The sequence below is a fragment of the Protobothrops mucrosquamatus genome, unplaced genomic scaffold (genome assembly GCF_001527695.2).
Source record: "Protobothrops mucrosquamatus isolate PMUCROS unplaced genomic scaffold, P.Mucros_1.0 scaffold1088, whole genome shotgun sequence".
Taxonomy (NCBI): domain Eukaryota; kingdom Metazoa; phylum Chordata; class Lepidosauria; order Squamata; family Viperidae; genus Protobothrops; species Protobothrops mucrosquamatus.
The window spans coordinates 279,064-305,713 of NW_015387314.1; the positions used below are offsets into that span (position 1 = coordinate 279,064).

Consider the following 26,650-nt stretch of genomic DNA (forward strand, 5'->3'; position numbering starts at 1 on the left):
TGGTCTTTCATTCCACCACTGTAACTGAGTCCATCCATTTTGCTCCTGGTTGTCGTCTTCTTCTCTTCACTTCCTCCATGCCTAGCATGAGGGCCTTTTCCAGAGAGATAGATCTTTGCATAATAGGTCCAACTTAGAATAGTATGAACCTGGTAATGTGTGCCTCAAGTGAGAAGTCTGGATTGCTTTGTTTGCCGATCCATTGATTTTCTTGACTGTCTATGGTATTCTCCGGAATCTTCTTCAACACCAAAGTTTCAAAGTGTCAATGTGCTGCTTAATTACTCAGTTCTGTTATTGGTAGTATTTACTGGTACAGATTAAGTCTCTAGCCCTAAATAAAAAGAATCCGATCTTTCCCTTAAATTTTAGCTCTAAGGAGCTCCATGCTTCCCACCTACCAGGTTTCATTTTTAAGATGCTCACCTGACAACCAGAAATCTGTGTCCCTAACATCACAGTATAGAAAGAGTAAATTCATAGTAATTTGTTAAGTATATTCCCTTGCTGTCAGCTATAGAAAAGTGTATAAAATGAAGGGCTTGTGTGAATAATTTCAAGATACATTTGCTCTAAATATTTAATTTGACAAAATAACTCCACAATCTGATATGAAAACTTTTGTTGTATGATTAATAATCAATTCCAAACCCAAAGTTGGATAATTCTAACAAGCCTACAAAATCAAATTGTAAGCTGGATTCAACCTGAAATATTCTAAGAAAGCACTCAAATCTTTAGTCATAGAATTTGTACTTCCATTCAGATCTGACACAGGATGTGCAAATTCAATGGGTCCTATTTGAGTCTTCATCACCAGATTTCCTACTGAGCCGTTAAGCCTATGCTACATATCAATAATGTATAAATGTCATGCCCCCTCATTAAGAAAATCCTTTTATGCGACAATAAGCCAAATCGATACCTTCTATACTTTTATTGGGGAAAAAGGCATCTCTCCATAGCAAAAATGAAGGACGAGTAACAGATTACATTATTTCTCATCTTAATAGAGTAACTGAACAGCAGAATGTACATCCTGCACTGCATTGTTCGTATTTGAGATCAAAGTCACTTCCATGTAGCTAACAGGCCTTTAGGGAAGAACTCTTCAATGCAGATTTAGAATTGAGTATCTTATCCAACAAATATTTTAAAAAAATATTTAACAATCCACCAATCTGAAGCTTGAATAAATTCCCCCATGGACATGCTTCAGTCTTTGTTTCCAGTTATCTTGGTGCTGATCTAATGTGCTTTATTGTTGATGTGATATTTTTTTTAAAACCAATTGGGACTTGTGTTCTTCCTAAAAAAAATGGCTCCCATTTAGGAATGGATTCTTCTACTTTGGCCCAGTAAAGAGTCTGGAAAAAAATAAAAAATAAAACACAACATGCAATTTAACTGCTTCAAAATAAAACCTATTATTTATCAGCACAACAGGAAAACGATCTGAATATATGAAACATTATTACAGCTTGCTTTATGTTTGAAGTAATTTAGAGAAGGCCAAACTACTTAGTGGCTAAATCTTAAATCCCTCAATTATACAATATAATGGAGATTGGAAGGATCTCACTACTAGAGTAAATATGCAGTAATTGGATGTGCCCTCTTGTGGTGAATAATGTATTAGAAAGGTAATCCTTCAATTTCATAATTATTTCTTTGAGACAGATAGTTTCTTTTCTTAACCACGGTGTTATTCGCGAACATTTCCATTTTTAAAAACCTTGTCCAAAACATTATTCGGAGGCTAAAAATGGCTTGACATTTACATAAGCACAGCCATGAATTCTATTGGTTTAAAGAATGTTTTTGTTCTTTAATTCTGCAATGTCAAGGGAATAGAACAAACTCAGAAATCTGTTCGAGGTTCCATGAGGTTTGCTGGCATTAAAAACTGTGATATTCTGGGATCCACTGTTAAAATGCAGATCTTGATATTAAAGAATAGGTCCCATTGTCCAAAAAATTCAGACTTGCCCTACTATCCCCTGAATTAAGTTATTATTACCTTTTTAACCTCACTTTTTTTCTTCTTTCATTCTCAGAGGGCAATACAATAATCTCAGTTATATATAAATCTCAAAACCAGAGCATTGGCACTGGTGGAAAAGATCTTGCTTAATTCAGATTTCTGCTTAATAATTATTTGTGGAAGTAGCCCAAACAAATGTTCAATAGCCTAATGTTTTACCCAATAAATATTTCTTCCTTGAAGAATTACCCAAACCATCGGTCTCATCCTTCCTCTCTCAATAACTCGGTTTTTTAAAAAAATGTTTACCTGCATTCCCATTTCTAAACTGTCTCCATTGTCAATCATTCTGATTCCATTTTCTTCCTGTCCGTCATTGTTGCTCTCGTAGTTCTTGTGCAAAACCCACCCAATGTTTGCAGTTGTGAAAATGCTGATTCATCTTCAAATATTGCCTTTAGCTTTTGAAGTATTTAGAGCTGGGGGGGCGGGATGATGTCCCTCTACTCTCTATAGCTCTGAATTTCAGAGGAAACATGGAGCTGACCCATCTCTTTTTATTTATTTTTTATTCAGATTTTTAAAATCTCACCTTTATTGTTTTTATATATAACTCACAGCAGAAAACATATCTAATACTCCTTCCTCCTATTTTCCCCACAACAACTTCATGAAGTGGGTTGGGCTGAGAGAGAGTGATTGGCCCTGAATCAGCAAGCTGGCTTTCATGCCCAAGATGGGAGTAGAATTCATATTTTCCTGGTTTCTAGGCCAGCACTTTAGACCAAACTGGCTATGCTTAGTATGGTATGATTGAGTTTTAGCACTGTTTCTAAACTTGGAAATGTGGGAGAGGGCAGAGAATTGTACCACTTTCATATGATACTTTGGGACAATTTTGAGGACCTTCATGAGAGGCCAAAGCTGAAACAAATACTGTAGCCATTTTTCTATGGTACAAGTTTTTTTTTAAGAATGTCTTTTCTTTATTTTGGTGAAAAAAGTCCCAATACAGGTAGTCCTTGACTTATAACCATTCATTTAGCGACCATTTGAAGGTACAATGGCAATGAAAGAAGTGACTTACAATCAGTCCTCACACTTATGACTGTCACAGCATCCTTATGGTCAGGTGATCCAAATTTAGGCGCTTGGCGACTGGCGCGTAGTTAATGATTGCAGGGTCCCAGGGTCATGTGATCACCATTTGTGATCTTCCCAGCCGGCTTCTGACAAGCAAAGTCAATGGAGGACACCGAATTCTCTCAGTGACCCCATGATTCACTTAATAGCTGCAGTGATTTGCTTAACAACCATGGCAAAAAAGGTTATAAAATCAAGTGTGATTTGCTTAAGAATCTCCTTGCTAAGCAAGAACAATTCTGATCCCAATTGTGGTCATATGATGAGGACTACCTGTATATAAAATGAGGGAATGGAAAAACAGCTTGGAAGCTTTCAGTTCTCACAACGAAATGAACATTGTACTACATTACACTGAAATGATAGAATCAGATATTAAACTGAAACTGGATAACAGCCTTTATTTTGATAAAAGGGACCTTAAAGTATACTGAAGACACAATAATCATTGCATTTTTAAAGACTGATTTCATTTAACAGCAAGATGAAGAAAAGAGCGGAAAGATCAGCATTCAAGCCAAATACTTGAGAAATTGTTTTAGACTTACTTCAAGGTTAACAATTTCAGGGTGGAGAAGCAAGTGCTCTCTGGATTGTAGCTTTTTCGCTTCTGCCTCTATATCCTGCAACATACACAGAATCTTTTGAAAAGACTTCAGGAATTCATTTTTCTTTTTTGCAACTATGGAAATAGAAGTAATAATTCTAGCCATACAAGTTGTAACTAATATAAGTCACACCAGCAAACATAGACAAAAAGAGACAGACCTATGAATGGAATGGAATGGAATGGAATGGAATGGAATAGAATAGAATAGAATAGAATAGAATAGAATAGAATAGAATAACAGAGTTGAAAGGGACCTTGGAGGTCTTCTAGTCCAGGGCTTTTCAATCTGCGGTAGGCGTACCACTGGTGGTACTTTGGCAGCTGGCAGGTGGTACGCATACGATGGGTTGAAAAGCAATGTAAAAAGAAAAAGTGTAAAAAAAAAGTGTAAAAGTAGATGAGGTAAACCGGTGGCAGCGCCGCACAGGCCTGTGTGAGATTCACCTGGAGCTGCGTGCGGTTTTGCAGGGGCTCTCCTAAAAGCCCTGGATTGGCGCACGCAGTTCCAGCTGATCGGCGCTTCCAGCGCACCTGGAAGAGAAAAGGAGGAGGAGGGAGACAGAGGAGAGGATATAAAAGGAGGAGGGGAGATAGAGGAGAGGATATAAAAGGAAGAGCACCAAGGTAGTGGTGAATATTAATAAATATGGATAAATTCATCATACATTTGTCAGTGCAAAGGGAAAGTGATTCAGCAAAGGAACTGCCAATGAAGAAATTAAAACCGGTACTTTTTTCCTTTTTTTAATGATTTGTAACATTTTATTAGATTATACAATAAAATACAAAAATACAAAAGCAAATAGTATGACATAGTGGGAAGGAAAAAGGGAAAGAAAAGTGAGGGGGAGAAGGGGAAAAGAAAAGGCATTGACTTCCAACTTCCTCTGCTGCAGTAGAATGAAGCATTAACATCAAACTTCAACTTTTTACTTTTCAATAATAGAATAAACTAGCCACTTCTATAAAAACAACTCAATCTAATCAGTAAAACTCAAAATTCCCCCCTCCTCTTTTTTAGTCATCAGATTTTTGACATCTTGCTAAGCACTGATGGTACTTGAATATTGTCATATCCTAAAAGTGGTACAATCTGTGAAAAGTTTGAAAAGCCCTGTTCTAGTCCAGCCTCCTGCTCAGGTAGGAAACCCTATACCATTTCAGACAAATGGCTGTCCAGTCTCTTCTTAAAAACTTCCAGTGTTGGAGCATTCACAGCTTCTGGAGGCAGGTTGTTCCACTAATTAATTGTTCTGTCAAGAAATTTCTCCTTAGTTCTAGGTTGCTTCTCTCCTTGATTAGTTTCCACCCATTGCTTCTTGTCCTGCCTTCAGATGCTTTGGAGAATAGCTTGACTCCCTCTGCTTTGTGGCAGCCCCTGAGATATTGGAACACTGCTATCATGTCCCCCCTCGTCCTTCTCTTCATTAAACTAGACATACCCAATTCCAGCAGCCGTTCCTTATATGCTTTAGCCTCCAGTCCCCTAATCATCTTCGTTGCTGTTCTCTGCACTCTTTCTAGAGTCTCAACATTGTTTTACATCGTGGTGACCAAAACTGGATGCAGTATTCCAAGTGTGGCCTTACCAAGGCGTTATAATGTGGTATTAACACTTCACGTGATCTTGATTCTATCCCTCTGTTAATGCAGTTAGAACTGTGTGGGCTTTTTTGGCAGCTGCAGCACACTGCTGGCTCATATTTAAGTGATTGTCCACTAGGACTCCAAGATCCCTCTCACAGTTCCAAGTTGCTTACAAGCTAAAGAGGGAAAAAATTGGGTAAAATCCTCTCCTTCCTTGTTTATCAGCATGATATTTATTAGATCAGTTCCAAAGGCTTCCAGTAAGTTTCTAATTCTTTAACCCCCCCCCAATAATTTAGGACCAGTATATTTATTAAATGTATTAATTTATGAAGCATAGTGCTCTGTCTCTGTCATCAGTACAACTCTCAGCAGTTAATGTAGAAAAAGTTGAACGGATTGCTTCGTTTAAAATGAGCCTCTTCTGAAAATGGCAGACGTAAATAAAAAGCATGTGTTAATAGCTGCACCCCAGCTCTGCATAATGACAATATGGGATGTGCATTTTGTAATTTATTTTACATTGAGCTACACAGTGTTTTTAAATTTTCAATATATGTTTTAGCATAAATTTTCTGCAATAGGACATACCCCTTAATTATTTTATTAGATCTAGAGGCCCTTCAATTCCAATTAATTCTGGTGGCTTACACATTAAGAGTCACAAACAACAGAAGCAAAACAAAACAGAGCAACAAAAATGATGAAGTCTGGAATAACACAGCAACCGCCCTTCCTCTGGGCCTGGAGGCAAAGCCAAGTTTTCAAAGATAGAACACCTTCAAGATGGAAGCCCTACACCAGGGGTCTTCAAACTTGGCCCTTTTATGACTTGTGGACTTCAAGTCCCAGAATTCCTCAGCCAGGCATGCTGGCTGAGGAATTCTGGGAGTTGAAGCCCACAAGTCATAAAAGGGCCAAGTTTGAAGACCCTTGCCCTACACCATCCCATTCTGTGGGAGGATACTGTTCCAAAGGACATGCATTGCAACAGAGAAGGTGAGTCTCTGAGGTCTGATAGATGACATTTTTCAATTGAAGGGACCAGGAGCACTTCTATTCTGCCCAACTTTACAGAGACAGCAGAAACTATTTGAGATAATCGGTCTTTCAAATAACCAGGCCCTATGCCATGAAAGGTATTAATAGGTGATAACCTAAATTGCATTTGGAAGTCAAACTCAGTACAGGCAACCCAAAGATGGTGTTCTAGAAACCTCAGTTAGACCTGCCAATCAATCTTTATCTGCCAGCTAGCTCAAATATTCTTTACAGTGGCCTTTCCTGAAGTTCCAGCAAAGAGCAGGTCACCCTAAACAACACTGCTTTACAGCTGTTTGCAGATGTGATAAAGGCAGAGAAATAACATTAAAATGCCCTTATTGCCACAAGATAATCCCAATCATGTTCAACCAGATTTGTTCTTTATTTGCCTCCAATGGTGCTTCAAGGGCCTCTTCTGTCACTTCATCTCCCAGATGTCTATGGAGATCCTCAGTCATCCAGGTCATAGTTGTCCCAAAGATGCTTTTTCATGAGGCAACTGGACTTTCTTGTTTTTCCTTTGAAGACATTTTGATTCTCATCCAAGAAGCTTCTTAAACTCTGACAGGAAGATGGGGAAATGGAAGGATTTATACTCCTTGCAGACAGCTGGCCATTTGTATTCTTTTAGAGAGTCATTGAGGCCACCTGGAGGTTTATCTGTCACCTGAGTAGTGCAAATGGGTGTGGAGCCTTCTTGGAACTGTTGAAAGGACTGTATTATAGACTGGAGATAGATGATGTCGTATCCCTCCCCTCTATTGAGAGAAGGCTGTTCAATTTTGACATAGATGACCCCTCTTTCAAACCTTTCTGTCCAAAGCTTCATCTCCCTGAGTTCTTCGGAGGATCAAGGTGCCCCCAGGGGTTGTCACATTAGGAAGGCTAAATGAAAGCAACATGGTCTAAAGAACTCCACCACAAATTCATTCCAGGATGTGATTTAAGCTTTAGTTAAACTGCCCACCAGGTTTTGGGAACAGTCCCTTGCTCGGCGGGCAAATTGGTGGTGCATGCCATGGTATGACCTTGGTTCTGCTGGTGCCTGGGATGGTACAAAGTTTAATTTCGATTCCCCTTATGCTAGCCCCCTCTTTCTTATCCCACCCAGCAGCTCCCCCACCATTGCCTTTGGCAGGCTGACATCTTGCAAAGCAAAGCAATTTTACAGCAGGTATGACAATAATAAACAAAATAAGCTATTCCAGGGTGCCCAATCTATTGGAATCAGCACACCCATAGGAAATATTGAGAGCACATTACATGTATTCTCACAAAACACTTCTTATTACTCCCCACAAACCACCTGTAAGTAAGTAAACATTTACTTGAAACACAAGTCATAACATAAGACACAAAGCACATGGGTTGCCAAGGAATATCTCTCTCTCTCTCTCTCTCTCACACACACACACACACACACACACAAACAAAACAAAGCACAGGGCTACAGTCCCCTTTCATTTTTGCTTTCCGAAAATGTTGCTGAGATATATGTAGCATGAAAAGAATTCTTGGAACTAACTATTAGGCTAGAGGCTGGTCCTTTTAATTATTTCTTGAATTTACATGACACTAACCCCATAAAGATGCTTACAAGAAAATTAAAACGCCGTTGGCATAACATAAATATATACATAATTTACTAGCTTCCCACTTTAAAAAAAAGAGTATTTTTTTAAAAAAAATAAAAATCTGGTATTCCTATCTCAGTGATGGCGAACCTTTTAGAGACCGAGTGCCCAAACTGCAACCCAAAACCCACTTATGCATCGTCGGGTGCCGGGTGGGTGTGGCCCATTGGGTGGGCGTGGCTGCGGTGGTAACAGCAGACTGGGTGGGACTAAAAAGTTCAATCAATCAATTCCAACTTTGCAAGATCTTTTTTTTCCCCGCGAGAAGTTGAAATTGACTGATTGATTGAACTTTTTTTTTTTTTGTACACAGCGGCGGAGGCCTGAAGCGAAAAGGTTTTATAAAATCCAGCTGAAGGCCTAGGACTGGGGCGACGGCGCACGTGCCCACAGAGAGGGCTCTGAGTGCCGCCTCAGGCGCCCGTGCCATAGGTTCGCCACCACTGTCCTATCAAATCCCTGTTTCAACCTAGGTTTGCAGGCACCTTTACAATCTGAAACTAATTCCATTGAGAGGCTGCATGAAGAAGCACTTGCAATGTTTGTTGTCAAATTCTCTTCATCTTGTATCCTGTGTTTATGCTTTTGTTAAGAAATTTATTTTGTTTTGAATTCTTCTATAGGATAATTAAGTAATGATGCCTCCGCAACTGAGGGAGCATATAAGGCAATTAAATAAACAAACCGCCTCAGAAGAGTGAAAATATAAATGCTAAGAAATAAAATATCTACAGAAAATAAATGAGAGCAAATTCAGCTATAATTATGTAATTCTGAACTCCCTGCAGTTTAATGCAGCTTCAGAAACACATCATTAAGTGTACAAGCGGCAGTTTTTTGCTCTAATTCAAGAGTGGATTTGCTCATCCAACAAAGTTAAAACCAACTTTTTAAAAATAGGTTAAACTTCCACCGTAGTTTTCATGAATCTCTTACTGGTGGGAAATCAAAATTTAGCAGGGTAGTCAAAAGGTGTTCTGGTGGTAGGAAAAATGGACTTTGGAGATTTCATACAGCTGATCTAAACCTCAAATGTAATAATTACATGTTTCAGAGTTCAGACCTCTTCTGTCAACAAGAGAATTAGTACAGTTGGAAAAGAGCACAGAATCAGAAGAGAGAGAAAAAAATAGAACGTTTAATTATAAATGGTAAGTTTATTGGATTTGATGGCTATGCTGATCTAATGAATAGGTGCTTAACAATGGGGTGTCGCCAGGAGAATGTCACAATAATTCAGAGAAGAAAATTCTCAAAGGGACTTCCTATAGTTCCCAAACCATGGTGGTGCCAAAGAATACAGATACTGATACAGATTTTAAAAGTACAAAGCTGGGATGCTTATAACAAATAGGGTAACTGCTTGGAATACTGTTAGAAGGAAAATCTACTCTAATGTAAAGACTGAGGAATGTGGAGCAAATTTACTGCAGGTGGAAATGAAAAAAACAACAAAATGGCCCTGTCAGAGAGATTTTCAGTTTGTGGGGGAGGGGACAGGAGCGGGAGAAATACGAACTAATTTCCTCTTTCCCATATACAGGTAGTCCTTGACTTATGACACCATTGGGACCATAATTTCCATTGCTGAGCAAGTCAGTTGTTAAGCGGCCAATTTTAAGACCTTTTTGCCATGGCTGTTAAACAAATCACTGCAGTTGTTAAATGAATCATGTGTTCATTAAGTGAATCCAGCTTCCTCCATTGACTTGGCCTGTTGGAAGCTGGCTGAGAAGGTCGCAAATAGTGATCACATGACCACGGGGTGCAGCAACCGTTGTAGATATATTTCCATTGCCCTTTTGAGCAAGTGATTGTAGGGATGCTGGGATAAATGATAAGTGCAAGGACAGGCCATAAGTCACTTTTTTCAATGCTGTTGTAACTTTGAACGCTAAATGAATGGTTGTAAGTCAAGGACTACCTTTTAATACAATTCAATCCACATTGAGCTTAGGGTACCTCTTAAAAGGGGATGGTTTGCAATGATATGCATTAAGTTACTGCAGTACAATGTCAGTGATGTAGTTAAGGGTCAAACTCTAGAGCAGGGGTAGGCAATCTTGGCTCTTTTATGATTCGTGGACTTCAACTCCCAGAGTTGAAGCATGGCTGGCTCAGGAATTCTGGGAGTTGAAGTTCATGAGTCATAAAAGAGCCAAGGTTGCCTACCCCTGCTCTAGAACAATGTGTCTGAACCTCGGCAACTTTAAGATGTCTGGATTTCAACCCTGAGAATTCCCCAACCAGTATGCTGGCTAGGAAACCCTGGGAGATGAATTCTAGCCATCTTAAAGTTGCAGAGGTTGAGAAACACTGCTCTAGAAGCTAATTTCATAACTGCAAGACAAAAGCTGCAATCTGTCTGTATATAATGGTGGCCAGAAGTCAGCTCTGCTTGGGTGTGCTTCATATGATCTCTTGTCAGCATTATGTAAATACCTGTTCCGGGGAACAATTGCAACATTACACCAAATACAGTACGTACCTTTGGAAAGGTTAGGTTTATACCATGACATATAGAAAAATGGGCCTTATTGCATCACTGCAATAATCTAAATCTGGGATGATTACACACTACAATACAGAGGAGAACAGTAGCCATCATAATGGAAAACAAGTTCCATTGCCAAATCTCAAAGGTGCTTTTTCAGGAGGCAACTGGACTTCCTTGCTTTTCTTTGAAGACATTTTGCTTCTCATACAAGAAGCTTCTTCAGCTCTGCCTGGATGGTGTGGAATGGAAGGATTTATACTCCTTGCAGACAGCTGGTCATTTGCATTCCTTCCATTCCCCACCATCCAGGCAGAGCTGAAGAAGCTTCTTGGATGAGAAGCAAAACATCTTCAAAGGAAAAAAAGGAAGTCCAGTTGCCTCCTGAAAAAGCACCTTTGAGATAACTATGACCTGGATGACTGAGAATCTCCACAGACATTCCATTGTCAAAGAAATTATAAAGGAACTGATAGAGGAGAAACATCACATGGCAGAGCTATTTTAACACCTCAAGGTTATTATACAATAGATTTCTCTTCTGCAACCTAAGACAGGCCTAGGTTTAATAGATAAATCACAGGAGTCTAGATTTCAGATGAATACAAGTAGTCCTTAAAACAGTTTGTTTAGTGGTTGTTCGAAGTTACAACAGAACTGGAAAAAGTGATTTATGACAGTTTTTCACACTTGCAACCGTTGCAGCATTCCTATGATCACGTGATCAAAATTCGGATGCTTGGCAACTGGTTCACATTTATGACAGTTGCCGTGTCCCAGAATTACGTGATCCCCTTTTGTGACCTTCTGACAAACAAAGCCAATGGGGAAGTCAGATTCACTTAACAACCGTGTTACTAACCGAACAACTGCAATAATTCACTTAGCAACTGTGGTAAGAAAATGGGCCAAAATGTTTCACTTAACAACAGAAACTTTGGGCTCAATTGTGGTCAAAAGCCAAGAACAACCTGTATTAGGAGACACGTCCTGACAGGAGGCCTTGTTCAGTAATGGAGCCAACTGCTGTACCCAGAAGAAAAAAAAGGAGAAATCTCCCTTGCTGGGGGAATTGGACAATTCTGGAAATGATACAGCAGCTTTAAATGTTTTGCCACAAGCAAAAGGGCTGCATTATGTAGCCAACAAAATCCCCTCATCTCAAGAAGTCAACCTAATAAATAGAGTGTCTTTACTTCCCAGAAAATACCTGAATCTACAAAGGTACCCAAAGTTGAGTGCCCCTCATTGACTTTACAAGGCAAAATCTTCATGAGGAAAATGTTAGGAATAAGATTAACCCAATGGAGGAATTTAAATGAACTCGTTGTATTCTGATAAATCCCTTTCCTTATTCTTACTGAGATAAAGTACCGTACTTTCTTCTGGAAATCCGAACCGCAGGTTTTGAATTTGGGATAAGCTACGGTGAAGCCGATTCACAGCTTGGAGTGAAAGCATTCGCTGTGCATACGTGATGAAGCCAATACTCCCTCGTAAAGCCAGCTACCAAAGTAGCACAGCTACAAGAGAGGCAGCCGTCTTGAAGCTCTTCCCTGCTCAAGACAAAGATGACTTGCTAATAATGCATTCATAACATGTGCACAAAGATGAAGAAACACAGCAAGCTGTTCACCAGACATTCGAAACTTCAATGCAAACTCACCTCTATTCGCTTTTCTTAGGAAATCGGCACATGGGCTCCCCACTTCCATGTGCTCTGTTTAGAGAGAACTAGACTCGATTTAAGAAAAGGGGGGGCTGCCACTCCCCGAAGCGGTGACAACCCTGCCTTTTTCTGTGGGCTTTCATACACAAACACCAAGCTTCAAGCGCAGGCCTTTTGGGCAAAATGAGCGCGCGCGGAAAGGGGTGTGGGAGTGGGGTGTGAAGAAGCCAAAACTGAACAGAAATGGAAGAGGGGAATATAGCAGATGGCATCATCAAGAGCAGAGAGTGAGTGTGAAGAATAAGGCATTTAAAGGGGGGGGGAAAGAGAAACCAGAAAGAAGAAATTCCCAAAGGGACTTCCTATAATTTCCAAACCAGGGCAGTGCCAAAGAATACAGATCCTCAGACATTTTTTTTTTAAAAAAAGAAATAGTACAAAAGTGGGATTCTTACAACAAATAGGGCAACTTGGAATACTGTTAGAAAGAAAAGCTACTCTAATGTAAATACAGGTTAGGGATGTGGAGAAAGTTTATTACAGGTGGGAATGAAAGAATGGGTCTGTCAGAGTTTTTCTGCTGCAGCCTGAACAGAAAAAGTTGTTGTAGTAAATTTCTCTGGTCCAATTCATTCCTAGTTTACTAGAGTTTCATCTGGTTGATGAAACTTATTTTCATCCCAGCATTTTATGTCTATATATTATCCCTTTAGGAACATTCCAGCTCACATCATTTCAATGACTGCCTGTTTTTTTTTTCCCCTTCAAAAGGTTGTTTATAATAATAGGAAAGAAAAATACTTTAGGGCAAGAGGGGAAAAAAAACAAAAAAACAAAAAGCGCTGCCTTGCATTGATTTTAGTTGAGAAGGGCACTTTGGCAAGGCCTAAATACCAGATGTGTCTTTTTGTTGCTCCTCTCCAGTTAGAGCATATTCTGAAGTCTATTGTCATCCAGAATACTGATTTAATGACAGCCAACTGACAAAAATTGTTGCTGGAAGCTGAAAGGTGCCTTAAGGGAGGAAAATGATGTCACTGAGATTTGATGGCATTTTTTTGTGTACTGCTAATAGCTGGAGGCAGCCATGCCGGTTTTAGTTTTCCTTTGAGGTTCGGTGACAAGGTTTGCTTTTGGCAACACTTTTTAATCCATAATGGTCAATTGGACAAACACCTTTAGCATATTAACTGCAGATTCAGATGGGTGGCAGTGGCTCTTTGTATTTTAATCTAAGGCATTGGGGATTTATAAAAATATCAAAGACAGGAGTAAGAGAGCAACAAAGGCACCCAAAGGTGACTTTTGAGATTCCCACAGAAAGTTATTTATTCATTCAGTCACTCCCTACTCACTGGGACCAACTGGATTTCTTTTCTCTTTCTTTCTTTCTTTCTTTCTTTTCTTTCTTTCTTTCTTTCTTTCTTTCTTTCTCTTTCTTTTCTTTTCTTTTCTTTCCTTCCTTTCCTTCCTTCCTCTTTCTTATTTACTTCATGTTCAATTTATTTTGCCACATCTGTCTGTCAGTAAGTACTTTTCTGAGTTCTTCAAAACTCATGCTTATGTAATTGTGATACTATCAAGCCACTTTTAATTCTGACACCCTCTTTTTCTATTTTTAGGCATCAAGATCTTTTCACTGGCTGTTAACTTTCCCACTCGCTCTCGTTCAACTTAACCACCTCACAAGATTCTTGTCAGGAAAATAGGGAGAATATTAGGTATGCCCATAGCCTTTAGTTACTTACAGAGAAATAAAGGCAGGGTAAAAAAAATCTAATCAACCAATCAATAAAATTTTGTGTGCCTCAAATATTTAAGCTTTACCTTTGTTCTTAGTGTTTCCAATAAGCAGCCTGTTTTCACCTCATCTAGTGCTGAATCTGAAAAACTGAATAGCAATAGCAACTGCATTTAGAATTATTGCCCCATAGCACTTTACTGCACTCTCTATAGACAGTTTACATATTGCATATTGCCCCCAACAATCTGGGTCCTCATTATACCAAGCTCAGAAGGATGGAAGGCTGAGTCAATCTTGAGCCCCGTCAGGATTGAATTCCAGGCTGTGGGCAGAGTTAGCCTGGAATACTACACTTTAACCACTGCACTACCAGGACTCCTGAATACTGATAATCCTCAATTTAGTGACTGCTCAAAATTACAATAGCATTGAAAAAAGTGACATATGACTGTTTTTCATATGACCATTCCAGTATCCCCATGGTCACATGATCAAAATTCAGGCACTTGGAAACTGGCATATATTTATAACAGTTGCACTGTCCTGGTGACCCCAGTGATCATCATTTGTGACCTTCCCCGCTGGCTTCCCAGCAAAGTCAATGGGGGAAGTCAGAGTGGCTTAACAACTGCATGATTCACTTAACAACTGCAGTGACTCGCTTAACAACTGTGGTAAAAATGACAAGCAACTCATTTAACAACTGTCTTGCTTAACAATGGAAATGTTGAGCTCAGCTGTGGTCCTGAGGACTACCTATAGTTCCCCAGCTATGATGAGAATTAAAAATACAAATCTTTATAGCTGCAGAACTTATCTATTTATTAGAAGTGTATGCTGCCTTTTGTACAAGAGTTCAAAATGGCGTAACTCTTTCCTCTTGTTTGTCTCCAAGTAGTTGTTTGGTGAGAGAAATGACAGGCCTAATGTTGCCCAGCGTCTTCCTACTCCATCTGAATACCAAAGTGCCAAAGCATCATCCATTATTGCAATCACCTCTTGGATCAAATGTTATTCAGCCATTAAGATAGCAAACATTGCACAAGATTTTACCTCATCTTCATGGGGAACAATATTAAAGTCTGCAGTGGGATAAGAATGCAGCAGAGAACAGCGAAGTCTTCTGCCATCAACATTTAAACTTAATAAATGGAAAAAAAAATCCATTGTACTGCAGGTAGTCCTCGACTTATGACCACAACCGAGCCTACAATTTTTGTTCCTAACCAAGACAGATAAGTGAATTTTGTCCCATTTTACGACCGTTCTTGCCACAGTTCTTAAGTGAATCACTGCAGTTGTTAAATTAGTAACACGGTTCTTAAGTGAATCTGGCTTCCCCATTGATTGGTTTTTCAGCAGGTCCCAAAAGATGATCACATGACCGTGGGGGACTGCAACTAATAAATATTAGTTGCCAAGCGTCTGAATTTTGATCATGTGACCATGGGGATGCTGCAATGGTATTAATGTAAAAAATGGACATGTCATTTTTTCCAGTGCCTTTGTAACTGTTGTAAGTCAAGGACTAACTGTATTGGTGGCATGACAGTAAATATTCAAAGATAACACAGCATTGTCTAGCTGAAAATTATTTAGAGGAAATGCTACATCCTTTTTTTCTGGGAAAATACGCAAATCATAGGGAGTGATGCACAAAACCTATCAGGGGTTATGGTTTTTAAATAAAGTTAGTCTTAAAAAGGTATAACTTAATAGGATTTTAACATGTAAATCTGCAGTTGGTATGTGTGGCTTTTCATGCATACAACCAGTTTCTTCAATCATGTTACTTGTCTTGATCTTTTCAAGAATGGTTAAGGGTTTCAATTTCTGTAACAATCTAGTATTATGAAACTTAATTGTTTTGATGCTATTTGTACCCCAGTTTAGAAAGTATGAGGTACCAAAATGACTACATTTCATTTTTGTTAACCATTACGCATTATTTATTCATTATCAATGAAAAGTGGGTTGTAGAGTAGGGGATTATTAGTTTTAGTAAAATGAGGGGAGGGGATAAAATAAGAATAAGGGGATAAAAATAAGTAGTTTCTTTTATTACATTCCAATAGTAACCCTTTCTAGAAATCGTATAAAGAAAGCGTTGGATTAAATGCTTCATCGTTACTCAGAAACAGGACTTACTGAAGTTAGTGCTGCTTGCTCCAAAGTAAGTAAACGTAGCACTTCTGCCACAATAATTGCAAATTTCAAAGAATCAACTCATTCAAATTTTGAGGTATTACCCTTTGCTTAATAAAAGCAAGCAACAAGATTCCATGGATTGAAATTTCAGCCCTTTCTCTGTTTTGGAAGTATGTTTCAATTACAACGGAGAGAGGAAAACAGCTCTTTTTATAGCTCTGAAGCAAAAATTGAAATGATTTTACTCAATTTAATTTAAATAGAGGCAAATACAATGACACCTCATCATGGCATCGGTGTTTTTCCAAGAAAACCAAATCAACAACTCTCCACATGGTAACTGTGAAATGTACAATGCCTGTTATTGGGAACAATTTTCTAAAGTTGGCACATAAATCTGAACCTTATTTTCAAGGTTCTAATATAGTGTTCTGCGTAGATCTCATTCCTGTTTTATTTTGTTATCAGAAAGCATCTGCAGTGCTGCCTGCCTGTTAAAACCAGAATAGAACAAATGCATCTAAAATCAGTAATGCTGTTCTTTCCTGCCAGACAATTTGTTTTCATGGTCTTCTGTTTCTTTCATGAATTTTCTGATAGTTCTGGAATTCAGACTCAGAACACCACAATACAATGGAAGAAATAGCCTATAAAACTTGATTTTTTTCTCCTATAGGTTCTCAATTCTCCCCAGTAAGATAGAAACAATGCAGGACTTAATTGGAATGTAAGAAGAATATACAGTATAAGTTAGATTATGTATATATCAGTGAACCATTGGTCTCCATTAATTAGCGGGCTTCGCTATAAAATAGATCCACAAATGATGAAGAAAAGGATGGTCACCATTTCTTCCTTCTTTGCAATTATTTCTTTTTAAAGATCACACTGAAATTTCTCCAAGCTTTTAACTGCTCATTCTGCCAAATGTAGCCAAATCCCAGTTCCTGTGAAGAACTCCGAGTCCCACTATGTGCAAATTTTCTTTTCTGATCCAGCCAGAAATAATCTCAAAAGCAGTCTACTGAAATATGCACAAGAAGGTTATAGAACCCTCAGCTCCAAAAAGAGCAGAGTGGGTGAGTGGGTGATCTGTCATAACATGTTTGGAACAAATCAATTAAAGGGAAGCAATTTCCCATTTTTTTTTTTTCCAAAGGAAAAAGTAACACATCTCTAGTTCTTTGAAGCCATACTGCCCCATGGGATAACTCTAGAACAGAGGTCCCCAACCTTTTGGGCACCAGGAACCGGTTCCATGGAGAGAGGTTTTTCCACGGACCAGAGGGTGTGTGGTTTTGTGTGCTGCCTGCATCCCACGGATGGAGCTTTGCCTGTTTGTGTGGACCGGTTGATGGCATGCCGTGGCCCGGTGGTCCACAGATCGGGTCCACAGATCGGGGGTTGGGGACCCCTACTCTAGAACAATTAAATAATGGTAACTGCCACTATACAAACAACACACTGAACCTCCAATGGAAAGACAACATGAAAATTAAGCCATAATTGGGGAAAAAAATAATACTTAGAAAGATAAAGTACACACGTCCATGTTTTAAAACCAGATGGGGGAGAATTTTCTTGCAAAATCAAAGTTGCTCTAAAGAGTTAGAGCAAGACACAGAGTGATTCATGAGTGCATGACAGACTATAAGGCAGTTGACAAGTAAGCATCTTGCTGGAAGAATAAAAAGATTAACCTGCCATAACATAAGAAAAACCCTTCCTATCTGAAAAGATCAGTGTGTTTATGCTCAACTAAGTCAGTAATCACCCATTTGGAAATGGTTTCCTTAGAGACAGTAGAACTTGCTGACTTTGAGCCAGAAGAAAAAGAAGACATGATAAGATTTCTTACGACTTGGCTTGCTCCTAGAAAAATGTTTGGTCATAAAATTTACGGAGATAGCCTTTACTGGCACGGGTGAACAAGTGTGAAAGCGATATAATGAGCCCATCAAACTTTCTCTGAAAGGCCCGTAGAAGCACGTAAGGATTGCTTTATATTTGGAGTGTAGAAACATAAGGTGATTTGTCTCAGTACTGTAGACTAAAATATAATGGCAGTAAATCTGCACATTGTAGTAATTTCCAATGGCAAAAAAAAAATATTTTTTTTTGAAGTTAAGAATTGCATCATACTTCTCCTTAGCCATTTTATTCTAGATTCGTTTAATAACCGTTCAAAGTTATGACCTTTGCAGCATCCCCATGATCATGTGATCAGAATTCAGGGGCTTTGCAAATTGGTTCATATTTATGACCGTTGTTGTGTCCCAAGATCATGTGATCCCTTTTGCAAACTTCTGACAAGCAAAATCAATGGGGAAGCCAGATTCACTTAACAACCGTGTTACTAACTTATCAACTGCAGTGATATTTAACAACTGTGGCAAGAAAGGTCATAAATGAGGCAAAACTCACTTAACAAATGTCTCAATAATAGAAATTTTGGGCTCCATTGTGATTGTAAGCCAAGGACTACCTGTATTGTAGGCAAACTCTGCCCACAGCTTGGAGTTTGATCCTGACTCAAGGTTGACTCAGCCTTCCATCCTTCCTAGCTCATTAAAATTGTTGGGGGCAATATTGGGGGCAATATTCTGACATTGTAAACTACCCACTATGGAGCAGTATGTAAATCTAAGTGCTATTGCTATTGCTATTATTTAATCATTCTGAGGATAGTCTGTGGTTTTTCAGAAATTCATTTTCCAAATGGAAATTCATTGTACTGTAACCCAATAAAATATATCTATTTCAGGGCAGGAACAGTACATTTTGCACATATCCTACCTTAGATTTTTTGAGTGCTTTAAAAAAAATAGCTTGGATAAAGCAAAAGGCTTTAAAGTTCTCCACACATTGCGGTAGATAATCTTTAATGGCTAGGAGTCAAACACAATAGTTTTGTGGGACTGCAAATCACAAAATCAATGGGATCCCATCATATTTATAGATTTAATTATAAGAGGAATTTGGGACTTAAAATATGTGATACATTCATGATCAATATAATACAATATCCATGCTCTATGGAATTATTGTCTTATTATGTCAAATTAACAAACATCATCTAGAATGAAGTTATGTCTCCCAAATAGTTGGTTTCATTCTTCATAGTGGAAAACAGATAGTCCTATCTGCACAGATGTATCAAATAGGCTTAGCTCCTATCCCATTAATATCACAAGTGTACCTTTTTGCAAACTGCGAAGAAGAAAGTTCCTTCATTTTCTATAAAGAAAATGTGAAACATTTATTTTTTTTAATACAATTATGACTATCATAAAAATCATCCACTACACTTGGCTTAGAGAAATAATGACTCTAGGTGGGTCACGATAATAAAAGAAATTACTATAAAAAAATAACACATAAAAATTAGGCAATACATATTACATTTCTGTGGATTTTCTTAGCATGGGAATTGGTTAATAGAATTATTATGCAATAGTGGAAGGATAAATCTGCATCTGAGATGCAGCAAAGAATATGTACTATTCATCAAAATTTGAATTAGTCTTTTTTTGACAAACAAATAGGATCTCCCCCCCAACCTTGTTAATTGGTATGTTTAAATTATATGAATCCTTTAATATTACTGTATGCATTTGTATTTTTATTCTGTTGATTGGCTTGGCACAATAAAATAAATTAAAAATAAGAAACCCACAGATGGAGTTAGGTGGAAGGAGCAACAAGGATGAAAAGGCATCATCTCAGAAAAGCAAGAGGTTGTTGCATAGCTGAGAAGTGGAACTGCATAAAAAAATCACAAGATAACTTGTAAGAATGGAGAGAGGAAGAGAGGTCAAAATCAGAAGCAGCACTGAATGTAAAGATGAACGTATGCAGGATCTAAAAGCAAACTGAAAAAAAATGTGTAAACAATGGGAGCTATGTTGTTGGAACAACAAAGACAATTGTTTTAAGCCAAATGCTAAATATATGAATTCGGGAGCTAATGAAAGAATAGAGAGAAAGTTGTTGCTTTAATTAAGGTGCCAACAATGCAGATATTAAATTTAACTGATAGCAATAATAATGCAACAAAGTCTTAGTTGACATCTTAATAAAAAATGATGGCAATTCAGTAATTCTAAGAACAGCCAGCACACTGTTTTAGGAACAATTATTTTTAGCAGTATGTCAAGTTCTGGTCAATTCAAACCTATAGCTGAAAGCAGAAGGAAATACTTTATTGCCTCGTTCAATCCCTTTACTAGGCAATTTAAGAGACCGTTTGTGAAATAGCCTTCTTAGTGAGCATTTTTGTGGCGTTTGTCTATGAGCCAATGAACACACTAAGAAAAGGGCTATTGGTTATGATTACACAGAACAGCTGAGATGATAGATTCAGATCAGCATATTCCTAGGTACTAGATAACAGGAAAATTAAGGACAATCATCAAAATAATGGGAAAAAGGCTTTTCAGTAACAGTCCCCATTGGGTGCAATGAAACAGAATTCTGATTCAGTGAAAGCTAATTCTCCTGACCCTAGAATCTCTATAATCTTTTTATTTTGGTTAGAAATGTATATGCTTGACATGTTGCAGGACTACGCTTCTCCATTTTTGGCTGGATGCAATTGAAAGCGTTAATCAGTATTTTCAGTATTCATCTGGAAGAGATGGCTAACGTTACACGGCTATTTTGCAGCAAAGTTACCGCTTCAAAGCCATGAAAACTTACGTTTAAAAGTGATACATTTCTTTTATGAGCCGCATCAGCTTCTTGCGTGTGCCATGCCTGCTCAGCGTCTTTGTCTCTTAGATGACTCTCCATCTGCTGAAGCAACACCAATCTCCGAGAGAGTCTGCAAAAGGGAAACATTATGATAAGTGGGCAGGCATTTTTTTTTTCCTGCACAACCACCAGAAAAACAACAACCTTTTACCCTCACCCAATTTTTCTCTAATTATGTTGAACGCAGCGTGGGAGAATAAAAAAAGAGGGGGAAAGCACAGAAAGTCCCTTTCGTGCTGTGCTCCCAGGGAGAAAGTAACCATCATGTTGTACAACAAGCGGTCTCTGCATAAATGAGACAATCGGCACAGAACACCTCAAACGAGATGGGCCTGCAAGGCTCAGTTAGCTCTCTTAGGGCACTAGTTAGGAGTTAGTTGCATTCTGTTACTAGGGGTAATTCTGCACATTTTAGAGATGCTGCGTTCAGGAGAAAAACGGTCATGTTTCTCATCCTGGTTATACATCCCTCTGCAAAATTTAAAAAAAAAACCAATTTTCCTCCCAATCCAGATTTCGTTGAAAATAGTTTTTTTTTCCCTCTCAAAAAAAACTATCTTTCCAAACCTTTCCTATAGAAATGAGGCTCCATTCTGTTCTCTGCATAGATTTTTAAAAAGGCTTTTGGGAAAAAGTATTCAGTGATTTCAAGGAAACTCTCCTGGGAGGGAGCAATAGACCGCAGTTTGCCGAGAAATGGGATTCTGTATATACACTATATACACAAATTGAAAATTGTAAACTGAGGGTATAAAATGGGGCTCGGCAGCCTTTTAATCTTACACGTGGGGAGAGTTTCTTTACAAAGGAGTTGGAGGAATAGTCTCAGAGATATGAAGAAAACTATATTAGCATCCAATATGCAAAAGAAATAAGGCCCTTATTACTATTGCCAAGGTAAAACAAGACTTTCATCAATTTTTGGGGGGTTGCTGGGTCAGTTCTCTGTGCAATGAATACTGGGATATATTAAACCAATAATAAAGAGGGGAGACTGTTTTTGCTTATTTTGGCACAGAAGTATTATGAACGTGGACTTAGTATGTGCATAGATTTGTACACAAGCTGTTTTTTCCATTTTTTTATTAATTGCTCTGTGGCAAATGACTACAGTCTTAGGGAGAAATCTTTATTACTACACGTTGTATCATCTCCATAAAAAAATGGTGAAGTCTGAGATTGCATCTAAAAAGTAACACATCCAAAGTATTGGGCTATATTCCCTCCATCAAACATACCCGTTCAACTGAAGTTAAAGAAATATCAGCTACATTCAGATTTATGTAAACTATTCAGAGATTATATTAAATAACACTGTCACCCTATTACGTTCTACATTATTTCTACATATTATGTCATTATTCATTTTTTAAACCTTCATCAATTTAGATTGCATTGTTATATTAGCTCTACTATTTCCATTTCGAGAAGAAAAATCCAGAAGCAGAAATAGATTCTTCACAGATTTGGGCATTACACTTACTACAATTTCGGCACTTTTCAAAAGCTTTTCCCCCCAAGAATGAATAACTTGTTTTTTCAACCACAGAAACAAATGGAGATGGAATATTTGCCCTTAGAAATCTATTCTAATTACTTCCATATATTTAATAATTTTTCTCCGACCAGACTGAAAGATTGGAAATCCACATGAGGTCATTTGAAGAGCTCTAGGAGGGTCTAGTACCACAGATTTCACATTAGGATATAAATGGGGACAGCCTATTTAATATCTCCACAAATGATCTGGATTCAGCTCTGAATAGTGAGGGATCACATCTGGATGAGATCAAATTATTAAATACAGAGATGTACACAAAAAAAGATCTCCTCAAACTGAGAGAATAGAACAAAATGGCAAGTTGAGGTTCATCCTAGGATAGTATGAAAATGTGCGTATTAGTGCTAGAAATTTAACACACAGAAAGTATATATTGATTAGGGTATGCATGTACAACAACTGATCAGAAAGAGGTTTTGGTTTTATGGTGATGGTTCAATGAAAAATTTGCTGATGTGCAAGCCCTGTTAAAAAGTAAATGTCAAGGTAGGGTTCATAAGGTATGAATGTTAAGTTACCAATAACATATTTATTTGTACACATATACAGATAGTGCGTTATGCTATTAGTCACTGAGAAACTATTATAGGATGCAACTATCTTCTTCAAATCCAGTCAGCATATTTCCTAGAGACTGTTAACTATGGAAGCAAGAAGCTAGAATAGGTTGACTTTGGGCTACATATCAAAATTCTGCAACTGCCTTTTGAACAAGAAAATTGAGATGTTTAAAACAAAGCTAGGATATTGCAGTAACTCTAAATGTTCACTTTTTAAAAAATGTTTTAGTAATCTGGATAGAATCTGAAATGTTAGCTGCAACACCGAGAGAAATTCAATGAAACGGGACATTATACTGAATTTAGAAAAGGGGTATCAAATCATTAAGCTGTAGCTGGAATTCAATCAGAAAATTCAAGTTTGAAAAGGACTTCACATTATGGTTTATTTGAAAAGCAGCACTGGTGGACAGCTCCCCCTAGAGGCAAAATATGGCACTTCTTAAGAAAAGGCAATACAGTATGGTATTTTTCTGTTATTAATATTTATTATTTTTCTAAAAGATGGTTATCTTAAATTTAGAATAATCACAGTTGTTTTCAGTTTGATAAATTTCATAGATTTGGGAACAGTGCTTCAAATTCCTAAGCATTCATAATATATTTTATTGTATTTTTCTAACATCTAAAAACAGGACATCTTCAAAAACTACTTACATTTCTTCATGCTGCTTAGCAAGCTGAATTTCTTGTGCCAAATAGGATGCCATATTTGATCATATTAATAATTTCAATTACTCTATGAAAGGGAAAAAAGGGAAAATATGGATCCTTCAGAAAGATAGATATATTTCATGATATTTATTAAGAAATAATCCTAAATATAAATGTTGGAATTAGTGATGGGAACATTTTGCTGTAAAAAAGATGAAATCTTTTAACAATGTTAACAGCATTAGAATACATCTTAATAATATTTAAGACAAAAGTTCAATACTGCATCCACCTGTAGATATTTCTTTTTCATTCTTGCTTAGTTTTATTTTTGCACTGGTTTATTTTCTTTCTTAATTCTGCAATTTTTCCCTTTGGTCAGTCAGTTTTTAATTGTCCAATAAAATAAAAAAAGCATCTGCAAACCTTTTTTATAGTAATTTTATTAAATATTGTAATTAAGAATACAATTTTAAAAAGATAGAAAAATGAATACACGCAGAAAAGGAAAAAAGGAAAATAAAAAGAATATAGTAAAGAAAAAGAAATATATAAAGGTGTGACTTGCCACATTCATCATAACAAGTGCTAACATCTACCCTTATCTTTTCGATATTAGAAAAAATGTTCAGATGCCTAAAGATTCAGATTGTTTGTTGTTGTTAAATAACTCTTTACTAATGTAAAAGTCTTTTCAAGACATAATTAGTCTTTGGGATTCATCTATTCTGGAGAGCAAACTCTGTGCAGGTTATTTGTAGAACTTGAAAAAGCAACACATACAATGAACCTTTGATTGAACAAAGTCTAATGGGCTTATGATGCAATGGGGCCAGATCAGAAAACGTGAATGTCATCCCTGAAATAATGGAAAAGTCAGTTCTTTATAAAATCTGTAAACAGTAATAATATCCCACACTTGTATCAATCATTTGCATAACTCCACAATAGGCATTTTTATGTTATTTGCATTGATTTATGCCATGTAACAGAATTGTTTCTACCCAATAGCCTGCTAAATTGAGGCTTTATAATAATAGTATTTTACTACATTTGGATTTTATTTTTGGTGCATTAAAGGAGACATGACAACATCACTTGGCTGCATGCCTGGATTAAGTTAATTTAATTTGGTATGGACTTGAGTGTGCCCATCCAAATACTATGCACATACCTCACTGCACTTAAGATAGGATGGTGTGAAGGCATTCAACCCTGAAGCAGTGTAGGAAGCTTTAAAACATGCATAGGTTGAACGAAGCTTTTTACTGATTCTATTTCTGCATTCTAACCTAGGAATGGAACCGGCTTTAACGCTCACTCATTTTCAGTGTTTGAATACACATTTCAGCAGTAATAATTTCTGACCAACTGGTCCAGTTTCTCCTCAAGTCTCTTCTCATACTATATTCGAGTTCACAAATCATGCTAGCTTAATTTAATGCAGGTTACCATGTTATATGAGATCGGTCACTGTTGCTTGCAAACTGATTTAGAGCATTTCATGAACCCAACTGACTGTAGCTGATTCATCAAAATATTTAAAGTATAGCTTAGCATGAAGTTGCCCTGATATATAAGGACCATATATGGAAAGGCTACAGGTTTACTGCCTGAGACAGGTTGTGATGCTATACAGGTAGTCCTCGATTTACAACCTTTTGTTTAGTGGCCGTTTGAAGTTACAAAGGCATTGAAAAGTGATTTATCACCGTTTTTCACACTTAGGACTGCTGCAGCATCACCACGGTCATGTGATCACATTTTGCAACCTTCTGACAAGCAAAGTAAACGGGGAAAGACAGATTCACTTAACAACCGTGTTATTAACAACTGCAGCGATTCACTTAAGAACTGGGGCAAGAAAAATTGTAAAATGGGGCGAAATTCATTCAGCAACTGTCTTGCTTAGCAACTGAATCTTGGGTTCAGCTGTGGTCCTAAGTCAAGGGCTATAAGGGGATGGTCAGGAACACAAACAGCCAATAATTAGATGTATACAAAGCCACGAGTAGGCTTGGTCCGGTTTAGTGCAAAATCCAATCTAGACAGCCCCTACAATAAGCCCCCTACAAATACGTTTTGTTGCCCTATAAAGCAGACCAGATTTATGCAAACTGGAGGGCATAATATGTGATTTATAAACTGTAGTTTACAACTAATCGCAGCGACTCCAGCCAAATCACTTTGCAGAACGCAGCTCGCTTGAAAGGCAATTGGGAAGAGAAGTTCAGGGATGCTACGAGCTTGCTCCCCCTTCTCACGTTTCTTGCACACGCTCATAAGCCCCAAAATCTCTTGGCTCTTACATCCCTACTATGAGGATCTGGCGCTCATGAAGGAAAACTCGCGGAAAGCGAGCTGAGCCAACGGTTTTAAGTATGTCCGGTTAGTACAGCGTCCCTTTGTACGAAACTTGGATCGCACAAAACAGATTTCCCATTTGCATCTGAGCCCCCGAAAAAAAAAAGCACCCAGGCCGGCTGTATCACCCTACTTTTTTAGTACCTCCTCTTCCCCCCCCCCCCGAAACACCGCGAATAGAATGGTCGGCTCTCCCGACAGTTCGGAAGCTTCCAACTTAACAAACGGGAAGGGGGGGGGGGGAAATGGAAGTATTTTGAAAAGACGCGCGAGAGACCCCATTCAGGAAATCGGAGATTCGTATCCACCGACGTGGGAAATAGGAACGTACTACTCCGGGACGGATTGGGGGGGGGGTGGTAAACAGAAAAAGAAGGAAAAAAAAAACCCAACAGGAGCCAGACGTACATTTCTGCCAGCTGCGAATTTAGGTGGCGAAACTACCTTTGCTAGGACCCTGCCACAGTTAGGAACGGCTTTTCAATCTCAACGGCCTCCTCTTTAGCTCATTACCGCCATTAAGCTAACCCAGGGGTAGGCAACCTCGGCTCTTTTATGACTCATGGACTTCAATTCCCAGAATTCCTGAGTCAGCAAAGCTGACTCAGGAATTCTGGGAGTTGAAGTCCATGAGTCATAAAAGAGCCGAGCTTGCCTACCCCTGAGCTAACCCAACGCTTTTCACTCCCGGCAATTTGTTAT

The 26,650-nt window shown here is 38.1% G+C and overlaps 1 protein-coding gene across 1 annotated transcript; it reads right to left on the minus strand.

Moving 5' to 3' along the window:
• Positions 1–922: 922 nt before the first annotated feature.
• CUNH3orf14 (chromosome unknown C3orf14 homolog) lies at positions 923–26,479 on the minus strand. Its single transcript, XM_015820204.1, has 5 exons — positions 26,393–26,479; positions 23,588–23,669; positions 20,756–20,879; positions 3,676–3,750; positions 923–1,367 (listed from the first exon to the last, which is right to left on the minus strand). Exons 2-5 carry the CDS (start codon positions 23,638–23,640, stop codon positions 1,233–1,235), a joined length of 387 nt encoding a protein of 128 aa, XP_015675690.1. The 5' UTR covers positions 23,641–23,669; positions 26,393–26,479; the 3' UTR covers positions 923–1,232.
• Between the last annotated feature and the right edge of the window lie 171 nt (positions 26,480–26,650).